At 39.9% G+C, this 18,779-nt stretch overlaps 1 protein-coding gene and 1 long non-coding RNA gene across 2 annotated transcripts; one reads left to right on the top strand and one right to left on the bottom strand.

The window, feature by feature from the left end:
* Positions 1 to 108: 108 nt before the first annotated feature.
* Positions 109 to 18,123, top strand: LOC123639875. Its single transcript, XR_006735826.1, has 3 exons — positions 109 to 125; positions 1,672 to 1,720; positions 17,549 to 18,123. It is a non-coding gene; the product is annotated as an uncharacterized LOC123639875 (long non-coding RNA).
* On the bottom strand, positions 7,867 to 11,038 carry ERVK3-1 (endogenous retrovirus group K3 member 1). Its single transcript, XM_045554059.1, has 2 exons — positions 9,972 to 11,038; positions 7,867 to 8,318 (listed from the first exon to the last, which is right to left on the bottom strand). The coding sequence occupies exons 1-2, from the start codon at positions 10,281 to 10,283 to the stop codon at positions 8,298 to 8,300; spliced, it is 333 nt and encodes a 110-aa protein (XP_045410015.1). The 5' UTR covers positions 10,284 to 11,038; the 3' UTR covers positions 7,867 to 8,297.
* Positions 18,124 to 18,779: the final 656 nt, after the last annotated feature.

The raw sequence follows: 18,779 nt of genomic DNA, 5'->3' as shown, positions 1-18,779 counted from the left end.
GAGACAGAGTCTCACTCTCTTGCCTGGGCTAGAGTGCCATGGCGTCAGCCTAGCTCACAGCAACCTCAAACTCCTGGGCTGAAGCGATCCTCCTGCCTCAGCCTTCTGGGTGGCTGGGACTACAGGTACGTGCCACCATGCGCAGCTAATTTTTTCTATTTTTAGTTGTTTGGCTAATTTCTTTCTATGTTTAGTAGAGACGGGGTCTCACTCTTGCTCAGGCTGGTCTCGAACTCCTGAGCTCAAGCAATCCTCCCACCTTGGCCTCCCAGAGTGCTAGGATTACGGGCGTGAGCCATCACACCCGGCCTTCTTTTTCTTTCTTTCCTCCCCCATCTCCTTTCCTCTTTCCCTTTCACTCACCTTCTCCACCCCCCCACACACACCTCTGAGGTATAGGAAGAAATAAAAATAAAACTACTGAGATAAAGTAAACAAAAATTTTTCAAGGCTTTAAATTTGTATTGTTTATTTCAGTAAACCTTTACCAGCATTAGTCTTTTTGTAAAAAAGAAAAAAGTATTTCAATGTTTTAATCTGCATTTCTATGATTACTTGAAAGATTGAACATTTCCTCATTTTTCTAGGCATTTGGATTTCCTCCTTTGTGAATTATTGTCTCACACCCTTTGCACTTTTATCTAATGGCATCTTTGCTTATTTTTATCTGGCTCTGTCAAAGTGGGGACCACCACACAATATCTGAAACTAAAAAGATCAATTTATGACTTATTAAGAGAGAGCTATATTCATCAGGCACTGTACCTTTGAAGAATATAAACTGCTGATCTTTTGAGGTTTGGGGGAAGCATTTGTTTAGCGGTTGCATTGATTATAGAGGCAAGAGTGGGTTTACATCAGCCTCTGAAATGTGGCTTGTGTTAGTTACAGAGACTAGAGTGGGTTATTCTGGCAAGACAGTTGCTTACTACCTGAGTTTCAGACGTTGGGCTGTCTCCGATTAGTTGGCTTTTGAAGGCATTTTCTCTAAGGCAAGTTGCCATTGATTTTGAAGGGTTAAACCAGTTCTGCCATTTACTTGTTCCCATGGCTGTCAAACTGTCAATCTTTTCCTAAGACCATAGGAATTTTAAATACCCAGCTCTCTATATTAAGGATCTTAACCTGTTGTCATGTTGTTTAAATGTTTATTCTTTATTTGTATTTTAATTTGGGGATTCTTTAAATGTAAAAATCTATAGTTTGTCAAATCACCTTACCATCTTTATGCTTTCTGTTTTTGTTTTTTAATTTAAAAGCTTTCACTACTCATCACATAGGATGAGGAACTTCACACTCTATATCATTAACTCTCATTTTCAAAGCAACCAAAGACTCTTCATGTAAGAGAGAATGGCCTGAAAAAGAGTAAAAATGTTTTTTGTCTCTTCAAAACCCCTCACCCTTTTTGAGAACTAAAACCTGAATCCCTGTCTCAGACCAGTGGTAGGGAGGGGCAGGGGAGTGTCTACAGGAGATGGCTCAAGGGAAATGTCATGGGGGAGGTCACAAGATTGTCTTAGCCAAAGATGGGACGAATCAGAACCATCCCCTTTAAAAGCTCTGTACTTCTGCTCAGAAGCAGGATGTTGGTACTTTAAGATGGAAGTCTGCCAACCTTCTCATTTGCCAGCAAATTAACAAACTTCTCTTTCCTCCTCCTCAAACCAGTTGTCTTCATTCTTCTGATGTGGCCTCAGGAACAAGTGCTGAAATTTCGGTAACATTTATATTGATTTATAATAGCTTCCTATCTATGCATCCTGCTTTTCCAAAGATTCTAAGCTCCATGAAGCGAAGGTTTATATAATTTTTATCTCCAACTGCATATATTATGGTGTAAGTGAGGTATGGGAAGCTGCAGGGGAAAGCCTGGATTGGAACAGGAATAAATAAGATTGGGAGAAATAGACTAGCTAGTGGGGTATGAATTAATAAGGGTTGATCTAAACCAAGGACAAGTTGGATGTGGGAAAAGATTCAAGAAGAGGTAGCTGAGGATCCAAACTTGATAGAATTGAATTTTTTGACAAAACATTGTCTTGGGCAACACAAATTTCTGTCACATTTTATTCGAATACCTTTATTTGGTATTAATTCAGTGGATCTGAAATAGTGGAGTCCTCTTGTGGGATTTTAGTTAGATGAGATGGTTAAAGCATAAAGGCTGGTCATATAAAACGAGCCCCTAACAAGTGAACTTAATAAATCCCTAGGGAGGATTTGAAGACTGAGAACTCGGGTGGCAGCTTTATTTAAATGGTTACTTTAGAACTTACCGGACAAAAGTAACTATAATTAGCATGCTCACTCTAGGGTGGTGCCCCAAAGTGCATAAATCCTCAAGCCATACCTAGGACATCCTCAGGGTAATCAAAATCAGAAGGTGTTTTCCTTTCTTCAAAAGATTTTTGGGCATCTGCTTTACCCATATAATATTCTGAAATTTAAACAAAAAAAGATTTAAAAAAATTTTTGTGCATTTCATATTAAGTTAAAAGGCAGCATAGCCTATATCTAGATTTCTCATTTTGTGAGATGATGATGAAAGAAAGGGAAGGAAAGAAGGAAGGAAGGGAGGGAAAGAGAAGAAAAAAGGAAAAAGCAAGCAGCCTAAAAATAAAAAGTCATATTCACCAACCTGACATGTATGAAGGAAGGAAGCATAGAGTCCTGGTTCCTTTGAAGGTTTCCAGTTATGGGCTAATTGTATAGTGCTGTAGTTTTGGGATGCAAAGATATTTAGAAGCTGCCTAGTTCAACCCCTTGACTTTTTAAAGAAAAAAAAATCAAAGGCTCATAAAGGTTAAATTATTTGCTATAGTTAATTAGAACCAGAGTTAGAACCATAACTCAGATCTTCGGATTCATCAACTAATGGTAGGTACTTTATGAAATGCCTTATCACACACCTCAACTTTGCCTCTCAGGTGCTTAGCTCAACAGCCGACGCATGAGAGAGCACAAACCGAGACCCCTAACCAAAGATGCCCCGCTACATTTTCATGATTGAGGATAAGATAATCTCTCTGAATGAATTCTTGAGGATGTAATTAATACTTCCCAGGAGAACTAAAGTCAATTTTTCAATTCGTTATGTACCTCCCATGATTGGAGTTTGCTAGGCACTCACTAGGAAGAAGATCAATCTTCTGGTGATTCTGATAAATATATCCTTCCCACATTTTGCTGAATAATGAATAACTATGACAAAGTTTTTAAGAAAAGATGGACTTATCTTGGTTAAGCATGACTTTTCATATTAGGATGTGTACTATTCATTTGTAGCAGTCAAAGAGAAAATCCAGACAAGTAGAGATTGATTTTATTCAGGTCACAGTATCTCAGGGTGGTCTTGCCATAGATGTTTACATGGAGAGTAAACAAGATATAGTTGGGATGACTTGCAGATGAAGTTGTTTTACAAGCAGGGAAAGACAAATATAGAAATAAATCAGAGCATTTTGGTGATGTTTGCACAATATTGTGAACTTGAGTAAAAAAAATAAACTCAGTTTCTCCTACTATGCTCTCACAACATGCTTCTGACATTGGATGTGTGAGGTTTTCCCCCCATATATCAAGCAAGCAATCAGTTTTGCAGCAGAAACCAGCTGGGTGTCCTCCAATTCAATTCTGACACTATCTACCTGGAGATAGTGCCATATCCCACAGATTGAGGGCTCAGTCCCACAAGACTGCCCCCCACTTCTGATGCGAATCACAAGCCCCAGGATGTTTAACCTGTGCTTCTGACTAACCAGCTATAAATCAGGGTTCCCACAACCTATTCCTTGGGTTTGATTAATTTGCTAAAGTGGTTCACAAAACTCAAGGAAACATGTTTACCAGTTTATTATAAAGGATATTACAATGGATACAGATGAAGGGACACATAGGGCAAGGCATGTAGGAAGGGGCACAGAACTCCCACACCCTGTCTAGGTGTACCACCCTCCAGGAACCTCCACGTGTTCAGCTATTCCAAAGCTCTTGGAACCCAGTCCTCTGGGGGTTTTATGGAGGCTTGAGTATGTAGGCACAGTTGATTGAATCATTGGTCATTGATGATCAACTTAGCCTTCAGCTCCTCTCCCCTCCCCAGAAGATGGGGAGTGGGTCTGAAAGTCCCAACTCTTTAATCTGGCCCTGGTCTTTCAGGTGACTAGCCCCCGTTCTGAAGCTACCTGGGTCTACTAGCCGTAAGTCAACTCATCAGTATACAAAAAGATACATTACTTAGAAGATTCCAAAGCTTTTAGGAATGGTATGCCAGGAAACAGGATGAAAACCAAATATGTATTTCATAAAATTACAGTATCTAATGCTGCACTATATACTTAAGAATTGTTTATTTTTATTTATTTTTATTTTTTGAGACAAAGTCTCACTCCGTTGCCTGGGCTGGAGTGCCGTGGCATCTGCCTAGCTCACAGCAACCTTAAATTCCCACGCTCAAGCAATTCTCCTGCCTCAGCCTCCCGAGTAGCTGGGACTACAGGTGTGCACCACCACACCTCACTAATTTTTTTTCTATTTTTAGTAGAGACGGGGTCTTGCTGTTGCTCAGGCTGGTCTCAAACTCCTGACCTCAAGTGATTCTCCCACCTCAGCTTCCCAGAGTGCTAGGATTACAGGCGTGACCTACCACACCCAACCAATAATTGTTTAAATGGAGCTGGGCATGGTGGTGAGCATCTGTAGTGCCTGCTACTCAGGAGGCTGAGCTGGGAAGGTTTCTTAAGCCCAGGAGTTTGAGGTCAGCCTGGACAACATAGTGAGACTCTATCTATTTAAAAAAAAATGTTAAGATGGTAAATTTTTATGTTATGTATATTTACCACAACTAAATGTATATGAAAAAAAGGGTAATTCAGGAAACATATGGAAAAATTTTCTTTGTAACAGCAAGAGAAACCAGATCATCTAGGAAGAAACTTATAAGACTATATAAAAAGACATAAAAGAACACTTGGATAAATGGAGAGACATACCAATCTCTGAACTGGAGGAGTCAATATAAAATTAAAAATAAGAAAGTCTACTCCAATTTGTCTATGCCTTCTATGCAATACAAAGGAAGTCTCAACAGAATTTATACATATATACACATGCTAAGATAGATAGAATGAAAAGAAATCCAAAATGAAGATGATTATGTCAGAGGTCTCTAAAAAGGAGAGGCATAAGGAGTTTGGACCCTAGTCACATATACACCAAAGACAGAACTTGACCTGTTTGAGCTGAACCGAATTGCAAATGTCCTGAAGAAGCAGCTATATTTGATTTTAGCTGTTTACACTGGGCCAAGTCACAAAACCTCCTGAGGAGATAGCTGTGCCAAATTAAATTGTTCATTGCCTAGAGACATTCTAAGCTGTCAATCAGCCATTGATAATCATGAACTATACAAAATTCCTTCACTGTGTAAACTTGCAGGAATCCTCTGCCTAGTCTCATCTGGATGGAACATGATTTAGCTGCTTGCTAGATTTGTGTCTCCCAAATTGCAATTTATGCCTGATTGAAACCATTTCTCTTGTTTGTTGCTCTGCAGTACTGGTTTTCTTTCTTTCATTCTTTTTTTTTTTTTTGAGACAGAGTCTCCTGTTGCCCGGCTAGAGTGAGTGCTGTAGCGTCAGCCTAGCTCACAGCAACCTCAAACTCCTGGGCTTAAGCGATCCTACTGCCTCAGCCTCCCGAGTAGCTGGGACTACAGGCATGCGCCACCATGCCCGGCTAATTTTTTCTATATATATATTTTAGTTGGCCAGATAATTTCTTTCTATTTTTAGTAGAGACGGGGTCTCGCCCTGGCTCAGGCTGGTCTCTAACTCCTGACCTCGAGTGATCCACCCTCCTCGGCCTCCCAGAGTGCTAGGATTACAGGCGTGAGCCACTGCGCCCGGCCTTGGTTTTCTTTCTTATTAGTTGACATTACATGGTGTCAGAAGTGGGATGCAAAGCAACTCCCTTTTGATCTCTGGTGCTGCTGGAGACCTGAGCAAAGAATTCCTTGTGTACCATCATCTCCAGACAGCCCTAGATTTCATTCATTGGTTGAGTCAGTCTTCTTATGTCTCCAAATCCTGTCTTACTTGAGGTTTAGGCCTTTTTTCAGGTGTCCTCTTTTTGCCATTTTTTTTTTTTTTTTGAGACAAAGTCTCACTCTGTTGCCCGGGCTAGAGTGAGTGCCGTGGTGTCAGCCTAGCTCACAGCAACCTCAAACTCTTGGGCTTAAGTGATCCTCATGCCTCAGCCTCCCAAGTAGCTGGGACTACAGGCATGCGCCACCATGCCTGGCTAATTTTTTTCTATACATATTTTTAGTTGGCCAGATAATTTCTATTTTTTAGTAGAGACGGGTTCTCACTATTGCTCAGGTTGGTCTCAAACTCCTGATCTCGAGCGATCCACCCGCCTCGGCCTCCCAGAGTGCTAGGATTACAGGTGTGAGCCACCACGCCCGGCCTCTTTTGCCAGTTTTGATTGCAAAGAATCTCTTCTTTGTTTTGGAGATTGTCTCAACTATGAACCTATGAGGGAAAGAAAATAAATTATATTTTCTCCCCTACAAATTGGCAACCCAGACGGGAACAACAGATACACTCTACTCATTCTGGGACCAATGGACGAAATTTTGGGAGAACTGGCAGAAGCCAACAGAAAAAGGTAGAATCTCTTACCAAAGTCAGCTTTTCCTAGATTTCTATCTGTGGTACCTGGTTTGACAGAGGAAGGTAAAAAAATTTTCCCTGTTTCTTCTTTTCCAGGTTTAGATTGGCAGGACAAAAACATTAATAAATAAAGAAAATAATTAGTTTTTGAATTTTTGACTCTTACTGATTTGTTTTAGGTACCTATTTGTTATTGATCTTTCGTTTCCCAAGGATGGTCTTTGTTTCCATTGTCTCTGTCTCTTTGTATGGTTTGTTATATGGAGGAAAATCATAATATGATTCTCCTTTCATTTTGCTGTATTTCTTGAGAAACTTGGCTTTATTACCAGTCAATTTTTTCTCTGGTCTTCATCACTCCAGAGGGCATAAGTTGTTTGGCCTTATGTCAGGGGGCCAGTTGGGGGTCCCAAATATCTGTTTTTCCAAATGTAATGGCTCTCAGGGGAATTTGTCTTAACCGTCTCAACCTTCATTGCCTTGCTAATGAAGGTCTTTACTTTCTTAGGCTATCTTTAGAATAAACTTAAGATCTTGAGGGGGACTGCATATTTGCACACTCTCTGGGAACATCATTCTTGTGTCTGGTTATAAGCCACAAGAAGGCTTACTGGTTTTGAGTCACAAATTAAAGGTATATGTTTGGAAATTTGGACTTTTGCATCTAAAAGTGTTTTTTTTAGGGAGGTTTCCTTTACCCCCCACCCCCAGAAAATGCTTTAAATGATCAACCTATTTACTTGACTTTGCTGCAGGATTTACAAAAGTCACTCCAGCCTTTCCCAGGCCTTGCTGAGTCCCTTGGAGATATGAATTTTACCATGTCTTTGAAATATTAACATACAGGGAATTAGCTAAGAAGCATTCCAGCTAAGATTAAATTTGAAACAGAGTTAAAGTTCTTTAGACCCACCAAAAAAATTCCTTTTCTCAGTGGATAACTTTACCTCAGGAGAGAAACATTTATAAAAATTAGTTTGAATTATAAAGGATATTACAATATATACAGATGAAGGGACACATAGGGCAAGGCATGTAGGAAGGGGCACAGAACTCTTTTTAATTATTTGTATGACTCTTGGCCCTTTGGGGTACCCATTTGTAATCCTTTCTATCCTTTGAGTGTAGCGGCAGCTTTTCGCGCCAGTGTCAGGTGGCGAATGAATTGAGAGAAGGGGAGAGACCAAAGTCTGAAGGAGAAAATGGCCTCCTCAGCTAAGTTCCTTCCTGTATTTATTACCAAGGATACATGCAAGAGGTCAGGGAGAACACAAGAATGTGGAAACTTAAGCAAGCATAACTCTTTGTAGATAAGGAACAAGATGTGCAGATATCAGCTAATAATTCTTAGAACAAAGAACTTAGCTGGAGGACAAAGGTCTGGGACGACATCCGTACAGGTCAGCTGTTTTCAACTGACCTTTGCACACAGCAAACAGGCAGCTCCGGCAGGCGTTTTCGCCTGTCCCTTCATTCACCCTGCACACATTCTTTCCATCCATCCATCCTTTATTCTAGGCCCAGCCCCCACACGTCCCCCTTTTTTGCTTATTTTGTGAGTAGGAGAAAGAGAGATGTAAGCTTCAGTCCGCGTTTTTTCATGATGGCATTGGGAGGTCATCAATTGGCAGATCCGCCGTCCTAGAAAGTAAAAGAGACAGAAAGTGACAAGATCAAGCACAACAATAAACCATGTATGTAAGTTGAGGCCTGAAAACCAATTATTAGGATTCAGCCAGGAAAAATCCTTTTGTAGATCTTGAAGATATGACACTTGGGTTTCCTCTTGAATGGTAATTAAGTGTCTTTGCAATTTGGAAGCTAAGTCAGTAACACTGTTTCCAAAGAGGCATTGAAAACACCACGTAGGTGTAGCTTTATTTTTTCCCAAGAATGTTGAGACTGATTGTAAGATAATGGAGTTACACAAAGGTGGGAGTGTCCCCAATCACATCACATTGTTTGTCGGAAAGACAAAGCTTGCTGTTGGTCACCTAACCATTCTACTGCCGCCTCCAGCGCTTGGAGGTTTGGAGGCGTGTGAGAATACCTTTGTCAATGGCTATTTGTGGAATCATTTCTTTAGTGACATTAGTCATCATTTCATTAACAACTTTAGCTGTATGGATAGAAGCTTCTAAAGAGACTGAAACAGCGGTGGCAGAGGCTATAATCACACTAGCTAAAATGAGGAAGGCAATTAAGGTCAACAGAAACCAGGGAGCGGGAAACTTGCCAAAAGCCCGCCGAGTAGCATAAATGGCAAAAGAATCCTGCCAGTGTCGGGTAAGATTAACCAGAAGCCATATTTGAGCCTGCCATCTTAATGGCAGCACATAGGTCAAATTAAGGGTTGTCACATTGTGGCAGGAAAGACAATTTACATACCAGGCCGGAGGGGTAATGTTAATGGTATAATACAAACTGGTCACTGTCAAAATGGGCAACTGTTGACCAACTACAAATATGTATGGGTGAGTAGTACAAATCATAACTGAGTCAGTAGCATTGTGAGTAAGGTTAAGAATATAATTAGTACCTGAAGTGGAATATGTACCATGGGAGATATTTCGCTCGAAAAAGGGGAGACCCAACCGCCAAGTTTGAGATAACGGGTGGCTGGTGTGGTTGTTGTCAGTCAGCCTGAGAAGGGCCCCGACAACCCCTCTCCTGTCCAGGAAATTGAGTGGTTGGACCAAGTATGGAAGGAATGATCATGATGGTTGCTCGCTAAGTGACTGTGTGGCCCCCAATCCTCTAATGAGCTGTTCAGACCAGTAAGGGACATTTTCCGGGCTCTTTTGTTCAGCAAGGAGCCCACTGGACCGAATGCCAAACATGTCTCCAGTCTGTATTTGGAGTACATATGGGAAAATCAGAAGGATCGGTTACGTAGGTGAGTAGCACTGAGGGGCACAGATACTGCCTGAATGAATGTTAAATTGGCCTTTGTGTTGGCAGTTGTCGGTTGATAATATAGATATCTTGGGGTGGTCATGGGAATGCACCGTGTTGTATTATATAAGTTGGGAACACATACAGGAGGATTAGAGGAATGATAAACTACTGGCTCTGTGATATTAAGCCAGTCTGTTCCATTTCTCAGGAACATGGAGGCAACCATACTCCTCCAGTCCATGTTGAGTCATTCATTGGTAGACAGAGGGATTTCCGAGTCCCACCACGTTAGGGGTTTAAACACAGGCCACTTTAAGACATGAGCCCAGTAAACTTAGGCTGTATTTCCTGGGAGGAAAAAAAGAGAAAGAGGCTGCAAAGCAGCCCTCAGAGTACCTGGCTGCTATTCTGGGCAACAATAGCCAAATACGCCAGAAAAGTGTTCCCTGGGGTAGGAGGAGCCCCTAGTTGTGTCATCATAGCTGAGGCCTGTGTCTCTAGTTGTTTCAGTTGACCCCACGTGATCCCGGGTGCCATCATGGTGTTACGTGTCTGTGGCGGTGGGGTCCCCGAGGACAGCGGCAACTGGAGGGATAGACGTTCCATTTGCGGAATCAGGTTGTTGGGTTGGTCCTTCCAGCTCATGGTGCAGGCGAACTCGTCTGGAGGGGACCCACTCAGGACCTGTAGAAGTTTGAACACAAACATATTCCCTGCCTCATGTCAACACACCAAAAGGGCCGTCCCAAGTTCCCGCAGAATCCCATGGCCGCACCCACACTCTGTCGGGGCTCAAGCTAGAATCCAGAGAAGAAAGTGTAATGGCAAAGGACCGCGGTGGAAGGCAGCTGGAGACCGGACAAAGTCAAAAACTTAAGAGTGCATAATGCTTTTGCTACTCTTTGTTGTGGAGGGGCAGGGTACTCCCCCTTTTGTTTTTCCAAATAATTTTTTAAGGTTTGGTTGGTCCACTCAACAATTGCCTGTCCAGTAGGGTTAAGTGGAATGCCAGTGATGCGGTGAACGTTTCTGTCCAGTAAAGTGGTCTGAAAGGCAGCTGCGGTGTGACAGGGTCCACTATGGGTCTTTACACTATGAGGAAGCCCTAGATAAGCTATGGAGTTTAACAAATGAGTGATAGCATGCGAGGCACGCTCACCCGATAATGTGGCATGGAATCATTCCCAAGTGTCAACAGTTACATGAAGATAACAAATGTGCCCGAAGGTAGGGAAATGAATAACATCCATTTGCCATAAAGAATTAGGGGTAAGACCATGGGGGGTTAACCCCAGGCTGTAAGGGCCCACCCTGTACAGCCTGATAAGCAGAGCAGGCACGTATTATGTGACGAGCTTGTTTTTGGATAGTGAGAAATTGTTTGGTGAGCATCCGAGCATTTTGATGAAAGAACTGATGGGACATTACGGCATTTTTAAAGGCATTAGTGTAATATACATGGTAGGAAACAAGAGGATCAACAGCATTATTTCCTTCTGTCAGAGGTCCAGGCAAAGGAGTATGAGCATGAATATGAGAAATAAAGAGGGGGTGTCTCCAGATATCTAATAAGTGCTGTAGAATAAGGAATTGTTGAAGTAAGGTTTGATTAGGTATATCCTTAATGATAGCATTTTCAATATGGAGAACGGAATAGAATACATAACAGGAGTCAGTGATGATGTTTAGGGGTTCTAATGGAAATGTTTTTAAAGCTAATATAAGCACCCCTAATTCTGCTTGTTGAGTAGAGGGAAAACCAGAGGTGGATAAATATTTCCAATTACTGCCTTTCCATGCAATCCCTGCTTTAGATGATCATCCTGAGCCATCCATGAATACCATCCAGGCGGTGGGAAGAGGTGTACGGGAGAGCTTTGTTAAGTGGTTGTCTGGGAAGTAAGGAGAGAGCGGAGAGAAGCTTGTCGGAGGGGTAATGGAAGGAAGGAGAACCTACATGACTTGCAAGGGCTGATTGCCAAAGTAAAGAATTAGGTAAAGTTGCTTCGAAGCAGTTTTTAGGAATAGGGAGATATATACTGTGTGGATCTAATCCAAGTAATTTTTGTGTACGACAGTGTCCCTTAATAATCAAAGAGGCAAAGAGATCTAGAAGGGGAGAAAAGGTTTTGGAGGGAGTGTAAGAATGACCATTCCAAAGGAGCATGGGAGGTGTTAATTGGCCTAAAAGAGCAGTTGGAGAGAGGGGGGTGTTGAAGGCAAATAAAAGAAGGGGTTTGTTTGGGTCCATGCCTGACAGTTGACAGTGACTAAGGGCTTTGTGGATAGCGTGGAATTCCTGTAATGCCAGAGATGTTAGTGAACGAGGTGAAGATGGATCTGGATCGCCCTTTAATGTGTTAGTAAGGTCATGTATTTGTTGATGAGTGATTCCTAACGTGGGAAGTATCCAATTCACATGTCCCAAAAGTTGTTGTAATGAATGTAGTGTCAGGGTAGAAGGCAAGGAGATTGCTATTCGTTGGGGTTGTGGTGAACGTGAAAAAAGCAGATAACCGAGATAGCGCCAAGGCTGGGTAAGTTGTATTTTGTCTGGGGCAATTTGCAGCCCATGGACGGCAGTCTGTGTTTGTACATGGGTAAACAATGAGTAATTCTGCTTGAGTAGGAGCTGCTTGCTAATAATATGTCATCCATACAGTGATAGATGATAGCGGATGGGAACTGGTGCCAAGACGGGAGTAGGGCTTGATGGACATAATGTTGACAGATAGTAGGACTATTTAACATTCTTTGTGGAAGGACCTTCCAGTGATACCTATCAACTGGATGGGCATTGTTGTAGTTGGGAACAGAAAATGCAAACCATTCCTGGTCTTGCTTTGCCAGAGGAATTGTGAAGAAACAATCTTTTAGATCTATCACAATCGGGGGCCAATTTTTTGGTATCATTGAAGGTTGAGAAAGGTCAGGTTGTAAGGGGCCCATCGGGACTATGATAGCATTAGGAGCTCTTAGGTCCTGTAGTAAACGCCACTTATTGTTCTTTTTAGGTATGACGAATATAGGAGTGTTCCATGGGCTCAGGGAAGGTTCTGTGTGTCCCACTTTAAGTTGGTCCTGGATAAGAGATTTTAAATGTTCTAATTTATCCTGCTTAATGAGCCACTGCTCTATCCAGATGGGCAAATTAGTAGTCCACTGTCAAGGTGTGGGTTGTATTGGATGTACCTGAGCAGTGGCCCCTAATGAAAAGGCTGGGTAGTTAGAAGAAGACTCCATTGTTCTAGCAAATCTCGTCCCCATAAAGGGTATGGTAGGGGAAGGATGAGGGGTTGGAGTGTGGCCTCTTTTTGGTCAGGGCCTATACATTGAACAAGGTGGGTACTTTGTCTTGGAGAGGCCAAGACACCACCAACTCCACTAACACTAAGAGGGGATTCCCGAGAAGGCCAAGAGGAGGGCCACTGGGTATGGGCAGCTTTTATTTTCCTGTTTTACCACTGTCTCTTTTAATCTTCTGTCTGTAGGGCACACACATGAGAAGCTCAGGCCTTTGTATGTAGACAGTCATCTCAGAAGCTGAGGCCCTAGAATATGGCCAGACAGATGTGGGTTGCACCCAATTTGTGGCTAGTGAAACTTTCTTTTCTTTAAGCTATCCTTGGGAGGATCTGAATCGTTGGAAGTGTTGCCTATTTTTGTGCTCTCTTTCGAGACCTTGCTTGAAGCCATAAAAATCTTTTTAGTTTTGGTCTCGTGTGTTTATTTCTGTTAGTTCTGAGTCATTTGTTCAGGTATACCTTTGATTTAAGTTTTTGGTTTATATTTAAAAAATGATAAGAACTTTTTGTTGTTTTGTTTGTTTAGTCTTTTCTCCAAAACTAAATGGGACTCTATACTCAAAAAGAAAGGAAACAATTTATTCAAAGACAACAGCTTTAAGGAGTAATTATCCCAAACTTCTAATAGGCAGATACAGCCCTCCCTCCCCCAAAGAAAACTCCTTGGTGCAAATTTCAGAAAGGAAGCCAAGAAACAGGAATGTTTGCTATTTGCCCAGCTGAAACCTGATAAAAAGATTTTTTTTAAGAGTTCTAGCATCAAAAGTTGACTTAATTAAAATGTGTTATTTAGGCTATATCTGTATACATATATATGTATTTCGAGACCTCTGTTTTCTCTATAAAAGCTTCTCAGTCAACTGAATTCCTCTCTTCTTAAACCTCTGCTAACTATAAGCACTCCCTCTTTCTGTTCTTTTCTTATTGACATGTTTGTTGCCAAGGATAATGTAAAACTTCATTGGCCTTTTGGCAAACAATATCTCAAATCAGTTCCTTTAAGGCTTGTTCTTCCATATACTTCTGTCTGCCCCTCCTTCCTTTCTCCACCTTCAATACTGAAGAAGACTTCTAACAATCATGGGACCCTTTGAGGAACACAGAAAAGGTGCAACAGAATCCTTTTGGGGGTGAGAGACAACTGTTTTCCTCACGGAGCCCCAAGAGTTGTGGGTGGATGGGTTTCTTTCAGATCTAAAGCTCTACTCTCTTCCATTGAACTCATTGATCTCTTTGGTTTTTATATACATACACAAGTGCATGTGTGTTATATTTTGTATCTACATTTATGTGTATATCATATGTTTGTATATTGTCTACATTATACCAAATTAACTTAAAGATAGATGAGAGCTCACAAATTAAATAAATAAGCCCAAATATTTTTCAAGTTTACATGACTTGAGTAAATTTTTTAGTAAATAAGACTAGTTTAATGCTGTTGATCTAATAAAAACAAATATGTCTTCTGAGTTATCAGCAAAGTATGCATGTGTTTAAGTTTCTTGCTTTTATGATACTTAACCTAATACACAGTAATATAAAAATGGCTAATGGAAAATTAAACTTGAGGTAATGAGGTAGCTTGAGGTAATTAACCTTGTGGCTAGATTTGTCTAATGTCTCATCAAATTTTTCAAACATAGTTGTTAAGAATAAATAAATTAAATAGATGTAAATGAGATAAAAGTTTGTAATAAAACTTTTTACCACCCTGAGCAAGAGCAAGACCCCGTCTCTACTAAAAACAGAAAGAAATGATTTGGACAGCTAAAAAATATATATATAGAAAAAATTAGCCAGGCATGGTGGCACTTGCCTGTAGTCGCAGCTACTCGGGAGGCTGAGGCAGGAGGATCACTTGAGCTCAGGAGTTTGAGGTTGCTGTGAGCTAGGCTGACGCCATGGCACTCTAGCCTGGGCAACAGAGTGAGACTCTGTCTCAAAAAAAAAACCAAGAAACAACTTTTTAATAATAATTATGCTTTATAATATGTTTATTTAAAAAGGTTTCTCAAATCTTTTTGGTAACTATATGCTTAGAGTTTTGCTAAGCTAAGTTAAATGATGGATATTCATTCACTATCTAGACCATTTCCCAATAAAATATAATGCTAAGATGTTAATTACTAAATTTAAGTTTAAGCTTATATACTTTTATCTTATTTCAGAAAAAATGATATTTAGATTTGTTAATAAACATATCCTGTTCCACAATGAAAAATTTTCCATGAGAAATCCTATGTTTCTAAAAATTATAAAATTTATTTTCATAAATTGTTGGTATGTGGCTGACAAATTGCTTACTTCTTAGGTTTTCACTGTGAGTTAAGGTTACCAAGAGTTACAATTTTTACTAATATATGGTAACTAAAACTAGAGATAAAAAAGGAAACAATTTTGTATACAGAGTGTACGAGAAAAGTAATACACATATTATTAAAGAAATTAATAGACTATAAAAATATGTTTTTGTTGAGGAAAAAAGAGTGATTTTGTCCAGTGTGGAGGTTTTGAAGATTGTTTTAAAATAAATGAAAGTAGGAAAAAATGAGAAAGATAAACTGAATGAATATAGAAAGTTGAAGAAAAAAAGAGAAAAAAACTATAATAAGGTTATAAAAGGTTTATGACAATCTTATGTGGTTCAACTGAATGTTAAAAGAGTTAAAGTTTTCTGCAACTATGTAATTCTCTATATTTGCATTTAAAATCTTTTGCCACTTTGGTTTTATTTCACAATGACCTGTGATCCTATTTTGGTCAAGTATTTTAAACCCCTAGATATTCGACAAACTTCCAAAAATCAAATTTCAAATTTGAAAATTAAATCTTTTTGACCTTGAGCTAACTTGAACTAACTTTTGGACATTCCAAAAAGGGCCCCTTAGAAATCCAAGAGAGACATATCAGACTTATTTGGTATGTTGAATTGTGTAGGAGGCAATGTCAAATAAGAAATAATGTTTAACTTTCTTTGAGTTGGATTTGTATAAATGTGTTATTAATATGTTTCAAAATTGTATGAAATTTCTTAAAATTTTTGCTATGTCTTCATGTATACGTCATAATTCTGATTTTAAATTGGTATATGCCACAGAAATAACCAAATTTCCTTGTCAATTTCATTTTTTAACTATGGCTTTTCTAAATCTTTTGTCATCCACAAGCAATTATTGTTTTGCTTTGATTCTTCTCAAAAAACGGTTTATAATTAACTATAGTCCAAAATTTGCTTCTTCTTCAAAGAAAATCATGAAAAAGACCATGAAAAGTACTCTTGAACACACATTTGTGATAATTTTGGAGATCATACCATTTGATTAGGAAAAAACTTCCAGAATTCTACTGATGAAACTAAAGGGTTCATGAAGATTCCTAATCCACCATCAAGCAATACAAAAATTAATTACATACGACCGAACTGATGAAGGACTGAAATTTTTTATGACTTCTTTTTGTTTGAAACATTGCTGATTCTTTATGTTTTGCTTTCCAGAGTCAAGAAATTTTTTTTCCTTCTTTTAAGCTTACAGCAATTGGTTAATGTAGAGTTTTGTGAACAGAATTGAAAGATTTACCTTTCTCTTTACCTGATCCCTCTAGACTTTGGAAACTATTTGCAATTATTCATATTTTATGCAATATAGTTATTTGTGAAAGTTCAATAAGAATTTGCCCTCTTTGAAGCAGGAGCTATCGGAACCTGACAAAACTCTTCCTTAGCATGTGTATATTAGATAATAGAATAGCTTTAGGTTACTTGCTGCTCACACAGGGGTCTGTGCTATAGCCAATACCTCCTGTTGTGCTTGGATAAATACCTCCAGTCAGGAAGAACTAGAACCCTCCAAGATTCTGAGATTAGCCAGGTCCCTAAAAGGTATATCTTCTAACAGTCTTTTTAATTGAGTTCATCTTAAATTCTCTGATCTTTTTGGTTGGCTTCCTGCAGGTGTTGGAAGTATTTTAAGATTGGGGTTCTTAAACCCAGAAGTATTTTAAGATCTGGGTTCCAACTCATTCTGATGTTCTTATTTATGATCTTAGTTGTGTTTGTCCTCTTTAATCTATGTTCTTCTTTTTTTTTTTTTTTTTTTTTGAGGCGGAGTCTCACTCTGTTGCCTGGGCTAGAGTGCCGTGGCGTCAGCCTAGCTCACAGCAACCTCAAACTCCTGGGCTCAAGCGATCCTTCTGCCTCAGCCTCCCGAGTAGCTGGGACTACAGACATGCGCCACCATGCCTGGCTAATTTTTTCTATATATATTTTTAGCTGTCCAGATAATTTCTTTCTATTTTTAGTAGAGACGGGGGTCTCGCTCTTGCTCAGGCTGGTCTTGAACTCCTGAGCTCCAACGATCCGCCCGCCTCGGCCTCCCAGAGTGCTAGGATTACAGGCGTGAGCCACTGCGCCTGGCCTATGTTCTTTTTATATTTCCTAATGCCATACTGTTGCCATCAATGACTCATGAAATTTTACCCTATTCACATGTGCCATGACTGGGGCTCATATTTCCTTTCCTTTGCTTTGCTTTCCTTTCCTTTTCCTTCTCCTTTCCTTTCCTTCTGTCTTTTCTTTCTTTCCTTCCTTCCTTTCTTTTCTCTCTTTCTTCTTTCTTTTGTCTCAAATTCAGCCTATTTTATCTGACAAAAATTATTCATTTTCAGCACTGCAACTACCTCCTCCATGGAACATGACTTCCTGGGACAAATCTATCCCAGTTCCAAAGGACTTATCAAAATAATTGATTGTCAATGCTTTCTGAAGAAAGATCTCAATAAAAAGGGAGAAATGTCAAAAGAAATCCAAAATGGAGATGATTATGTCAGAGGTCTCTAAAAAGGAGCCAAGAGGGCAGGTAGAGTTGGACCCCAGTCACATACACACCCAGATGGAAATGGACCTGTTTGAACTTGGCCAAACTGCAAACATCCTGAAAAAGCAGCTGAATTTTATTTGAGCTGTTTACACTGGGCCCACTCACAAAAACCTCCTGAGGAGAGAGATGTGCCAAATTAAGTTGTTCATTGCCTAAGACATTCTAAGCTGTCAATCAGCCACTGGCATCATGAACTATAAGAAAATCTTCCACTTGCATAAACTTGCAGGAAACCTTTATAAGCCTCTACCTAGCCTCGTCTGGATGGAACGTAATTTAGCTGCTTGCTAGATTTGTGTTTCTTGAATTGAATTGAATTCATAAAAGACTCTGATTAAAACACCTTCTGTTTGCTGCTCTGCAGTGTTGGTTTTATTTCTTATTAGTTGACAACAAATGCACATGCATAGGCACAAAAACTGATTCTATTATATATTTATTTTGAATGGTTTATTCAATAAATAGTATTGTGACAACTGAGTAGCCATCTGGAAAGTGACAACTAAGTAGCCATCTGGAAAGTGATAGGTGTGCTCCTACAACTTGCTTTACACCAAAATTAATTCCAGATGGGTCAAAAATGTAAACTGTAAAATTGTAAAACCATAATGAAGACAAGGAAAAGATATACCTCTGCTTCCCAAGTGTGCTAATGTTAAACAGGCATTACATAAAATAGGAATACCAAATGGGAAATAACAGGTAAAGGTGCTAACCCCATGGTAATGAGTAAAACTATAATAAGTTCTCTCTTTATACCTACCAGAATGACTGAGATTTAAAGGCCAATAAAACCACATGAGCAACATAGTCTATTGGTGAGAAAGTGAGCAACAGGAACCTTTTTTTTTTTTTTTTTTTTTTTTTTTTGAGACAGAGTCTCACTTTGTTGCCCGGGCTAGAGTGAGTGCCGTGGCATCAGCCTAGCTCACAGCAACCTCAGACTCCTGGGCTTAAGCGATCCTACTGCCTCAGCCTCCCGAGTAGTTGGGACTACAGGCATGCGCCACCATGCCCGG

This window comes from Lemur catta, chromosome 6, assembly GCF_020740605.2.
Source record: "Lemur catta isolate mLemCat1 chromosome 6, mLemCat1.pri, whole genome shotgun sequence".
NCBI classification, from domain to species: Eukaryota; Metazoa; Chordata; class Mammalia; order Primates; family Lemuridae; genus Lemur; species Lemur catta.
This window is presented reverse-complemented; position numbering and strand designations above follow the sequence as displayed.